The sequence below is a fragment of the Rhagoletis pomonella genome, unplaced genomic scaffold, assembly GCF_013731165.1.
Source record: "Rhagoletis pomonella isolate Grant_MI unplaced genomic scaffold, Rhpom_1.0 Rhpom_scaffold_00923, whole genome shotgun sequence".
Classification (NCBI taxonomy): domain Eukaryota; kingdom Metazoa; phylum Arthropoda; class Insecta; order Diptera; family Tephritidae; genus Rhagoletis; species Rhagoletis pomonella.
The window spans coordinates 51,382-56,656 of NW_023459477.1; the positions used below are offsets into that span (position 1 = coordinate 51,382).

Below are 5,275 nucleotides of genomic sequence, written 5' to 3' on the forward strand. Positions count from 1 at the left end.
TAAATGTATGTTTTAAATTTTTTCTCCTCAAACCAGTATGCCATGAACTTTTGAAAAATTTTAAACAGTTGTTGCATCAAGGAATCCATTTCCATGCTTGCAGGAACCGAAAAAACGTTTTTAAATATTTTTAACCGATTTCGAAAAAAGTAGAAAGTTTATCAATGCAGTGGACTATTTTTTTTGTTCTATGCTACCGGCGGTTTTTAAATCCCTTAAAAGCAGCTTTTAGATGAAATAGACAATTTTACTTTTGAAGGTCATTTTAAAGATCTGATGAACTAAAAATTACCTTCACCTCGAAACAGATCTTCAAAAGTAATGTTTTTTAATCTTTTTTTACCTGAAAATAGCATGCGAAGATTGGAGGAGAAGCTCGGCCAAACACTTTGCAAAATATTTTAGCACAAACTATTACACAGGACAACACTGATTTTGATGTAGCAAATGTTAACGAGTCTTTTATAGACTTTTTTGTGCTGATTACGAATACGAAAGTATACAGTTTCCATCAGCTCCAGATTTTGTGAAAAACGAAGTTTTAAGAAATTTCGTTTTGTGCAATATTTGAGAAGCTCTGTCCCTCGTACATCAATAAAAAAAATACTGGAAAATTGTGATATTAAAAAAATTAAGTGTGCCAGGGCCACACTGGAGAAGTGAAACTTACGCTACATATCTATTTTGTCTCATAACCAATATACACATGTATGTAGCTTAAAGTTATATTTTTTGTCTTTTTGCTGTTCATTCTAATTACATTTATGTTATTCTGTCTTCCATTATATTCATTTTTATCTCCATACTCTATCGATAACAAAAACGATAGTAACATCCACCAAAATATCGAAAACAAAACCGAAAAAAATTTCGATATCAATTCGATAAAAATATCGACAGCAAAAACGATAACAATATTGGTAGCAAAATCGATAAAAATATCGTTAACAAAATCGATAACCAAATCGATAACTATATCGATAACGAAATCGCTAAATACATCAACAACAAAATCGATAAATATGAGTGGTTTTACTCTTTAGAAAATAATTTATGCAATCTCACATACGCCGTTTTGCATTTTGTTGATAAGCTGTTTTGTACTTTAAACGACGATTTTTGTTGGCCTGTATTATTATTATAAATGGCAATCGACGACTAGATATTGAATGGAAAGTTTCGAAGTGGAGTCTTCTGCAAAGAACTCTCCACTTAACTTAAACTCAAAATTTTGCACCACTGTGCAAAGTGTCTTCTAGCATTTAGAAGACGATTTTAAAGAATTTGAGGGTTAGCTTTGTAAAAACTTAACAGCAAAAGTAACAAGCAAGTTCTCTTAGTACAAAATTTTTCTTCGACTATCTTTTTCGAAGCGCTACACTACGTTCTAAATTGTATTCGATAAACATCACATTCGTTTAATAAACGACCTAATGTAAACATCCTCCCTAGTGACAACTGAAATTAGCTACAAAAAAAGAGAATAAAAGCTCACCTCCCAAAGGGACAAGCTTGCGTTACTGTAAACCTGTATTAGTAACTACTTTGGCATTGTATTTAAAATGTATTAAATAATAAAACAAGTAAGAATAACTTAATACATATTTCATATTTTAATATTTACCGTTCATCCAAACGCATACTACTCCGGCTAATATCACTCCAAGCGGACATCGAACGTGGTCGCTGAAAGAAGGATTTCGAAGTGCGGCGTGCTGGTGGCAATTGTTGTGGTGGAAATCCGGGTGGCGGTGTGGGTGGTGTATCATTAATTTCGCCGTGAAAGTTGACATTACGCGCCGTACGTGGCGATGATGAGGACACCACCGACGGCATAGAGGAAGCATGATGATTATCATCGGTCATCTCAAGGGCGGTATAGCTCACTTGAAACTGGTGGCTCATGGCGTGTGCCTTGAATGTGTGTGTGTGCAGGTCTTGGCGCTCAGCACAACACTTAGCGCTATGTACTAAGCGTTTGGCACAAATATTTTTGGAAAAAGCAATCAGCAGCAGCCAGTTTGAATCCTAGTCTTTTGGCTGTGGTTTTTATGCAATGCAACGAAATTGCTTCAACATGGATTAGCGTTGGTGGGATGGCGATACTAAGCATTGGCTGTGGTTGTGTTAGTTGCCGCAGCTTGCTCCTTAGTTGAATTTATCAAATTTATTTATTTGTATGATATTTTTTTGAATGTTTGTTTATTTATTTATTTTTCTCTGTTGACAAAAGTTCACTAACGACGTTGCGTGGGATTATCGTCGGATTATGGTGAAATCGCTGGTAGCTGCGGCCATGCTCGGCGCGTGTGTGGTGGGGCTTAGATGTTTAAAGCTATGGCGTTGGTTTGGGGAGGAACTTAGGGATCAGGGTGGGATTGAAGAGGGAAAATAAGTAGCTCTATTTATTTAGCACTCAACTCAGTTCGCTTTACTATCTGGTGCTATATATACTTTACTTTTTATGTCGATATCGTTAGCACGTCCAGGCGTATGAGCAACACGACCGCGCGTCTGCTTTAACTTTTCATATATTTGATATGTTTCCACAGTTGAGCACTTTTAACTCACGCTTTACATTTTAATTTGTTTTTAAGTACAATTTTTTTTTTGAATTTGTGCGGCCTCTTTTAAATTTGGTTGTTAAACTCTCCTCGGTACGGCGATTGAAAAAATTCGAGCGCACACTTCATTGCCCCAGTGATGAGTTGCGGCTGGTTATTGGAGTCTTAGTGAGCTTAACAACATTTTATTGCCCGTAATTTGACTTCACAAAAAGAAAAAAAAAATACTTATTTCTTGCTTTTTCAAATTGGCGCAGCTTGGTTTATTTTCTGTCATTTTTCCTTTATCTCTCACTGGTCCAGCGACAAGCGCTTGGTTTCACAAATAATTATACAAGCACATATTTACTCATCTAGCTGTTTTACTTATTTACAAATACTTTGCATTCACTGTTATATTTTTCCCCCGCTTCTTTGTTCGCTTTTCTGCTGATTGTATGTAAATAAAAATAGTTAAATTTCATTGCAACATTTCAACCAACTGCGACTCAGTTGCACTGCTGGCTGACAGCGATAATGCGCGTTTTTTTCTTTTTCTTTTTGTTTGCTTTGCACACTACAGCCATGACACTGTGTGCTTAAGTGTACTCCTCCCCCCTTTTACAAAATTCAACACACTTCATATTACCCGCTCTATTTGCACTCTTCTACGCTGCAACTTTATTTTATAGATTTTTTTTACCCCAACTTTTATGTACACCCGTCACACCACATGCGGTCCACTTGCCACAATCGTTTACTGACAAGTGTCCGTTATTGTTCCGTTGGAAAGTTATTGCTGCGCACTTGCAACAACTATTGCACCTAAATATTTGCACTGACCTCGTCGTACACCCCATGCATCAGTGCAGTTACTCTTACTCCTAGATACAGTTCAGCGCAACTGTCGCAACTTTTTTTTATTATTATTATGCTACTTTGCTAGCGTTTATAAGTAGAAACATACATATGTACATATAAGCAAACAAATTTATTTATTGTATGTATGTCTCAAGTTTATACTGTGCACAACATATTTGTACATACATATGTATAAATATATTAGCAATAAAATACAAATTCATACTCAAATGCACATACATACATGTATGAAAGAATATGCATCCACATGCACAATGCAATTTTTTTCCTGCACATTCTGTCGCAACAAATACTCGTGTGTACATATGTATTCTCGAGACCCATTCACTTAAATTTTTATTTACTTTGATTAAATGCTGATATATTTTGATGACCAACTCATACAGCGATATTTGATTGCAGACACTAGCGGGTTGGAAATAGAATCGAATAAAACCCTCTACTTACACACATAGTATGTTCGGTTAAGATATGAGAAGTGTTCAATCCAAAGATCATATTTCCACAAGAGATTATTTTGCAGAAACGAAAAGTTATTAAAAAAAAATAAAATTTTCGAATTTGTCTTAATTCTATTGTATAGTCTGAAGATGTTGAAAATAAGGTCATGTTTTTATGCAAAACGACGGAAATATAAAAGTTTGATACGGCAAACCAATTTTGATAATTTTTTTTTTAATGTTTTTAAAGATAATAGGTGGTTTTTCACCTGCAGCTTCTCCTGCAGGTAATATTGGAAGTAAAAAATATCAAATTAAAAAAATTTACATATTTTCATCTTCTGTATTTAAAGTACCCGTTTGAGTACGGAATACCCAAATACTAAATATTTGGAGATGCCTAACCCTTAACACACCTCAGTTCACCTCACACCACCCCAACTCGGCTAATTTAAACTCACCTGAACTCACTTCATCTCAGCTCAACCAAGCAAATCGTAGATAAATTTTCAGCTTCATTGCGAATGTCGTGTGCAAGTCGTTTTTCGAGAGTCATACCGAAAATTGCTGGCATTGCTTAAACTTTCGACTCGACTAGTGTACTAAAACGAGAAAACTTCACAGCACTACATAGTTTTCGACGAATTTCGTCATCTAATTATTTCAGCACGACAGTTGGCAATGCCATTGTTGTCTGCTCGTGTAATTTCGTCTAATTTACGACTTATGCAATGAAACTGCTTATTTTCGGAAATCCCGAAATAGTTCCGAAAAAGTCTGTAAAATACCGGGATAGTTCTGAAAATACCAATATATTTAGTCATGAAAATCACAAATTGTTGCAAGAACCCCGATAACCCTGAAGTAGTCTCGCAAAATAAACCCAAAATTCTAAAAGCAATCCAAAAAATCCAGACGTCAACGGAACAAATGCATGCAATTCAAAGTATAGAATTTTCGTATCTAAAATGGCACAGAAAAATAAGTACATATTAATGTCATATTTCTTCTCACAAATATGTGGAGAAATCAAGTTTCCCAACGGCAAAAGGACTAACTTCCTGGCGCAGCGTAATTTTTGTTTTGCTTTTTACATATATTTTTTTTCTTTTTTAATTTAATTTTTCAGACTTTTTATTTTTAAGCAAGGAATTATATTTTTTAATTTATTTAATTTTTAGAAACTTATTTTATGTATCTATTTTTTAATTTTTATTTAATTTTTTTTAATGGTTTGGTGGTTATTGGTTTAAAAAGAATATTTTTTAGTTTGATTTATTTTTAAGAGTTTAATTTTTTTTCGTGTATATATTTTTTAGTTTTTTATTTAAATTTTTCGATTGTATTGTTTAAAATTAGTTGTTTTTTTTTTATTTCATTTCCTTTTTAGGAATTTATTTTATTTATTTT

General features: G+C 33.9%; 1 protein-coding gene across 1 annotated transcript; it reads right to left on the bottom strand.

The window, feature by feature from the left end:
• Positions 1-1,620: 1,620 nt before the first annotated feature.
• LOC118751698 lies at positions 1,621-1,991 on the bottom strand. The gene has a single exon (XM_036486513.1). It carries the CDS (start codon positions 1,903-1,905, stop codon positions 1,621-1,623), a length of 285 nt encoding a protein of 94 aa, XP_036342406.1. The 5' UTR covers positions 1,906-1,991.
• Between the last annotated feature and the right edge of the window lie 3,284 nt (positions 1,992-5,275).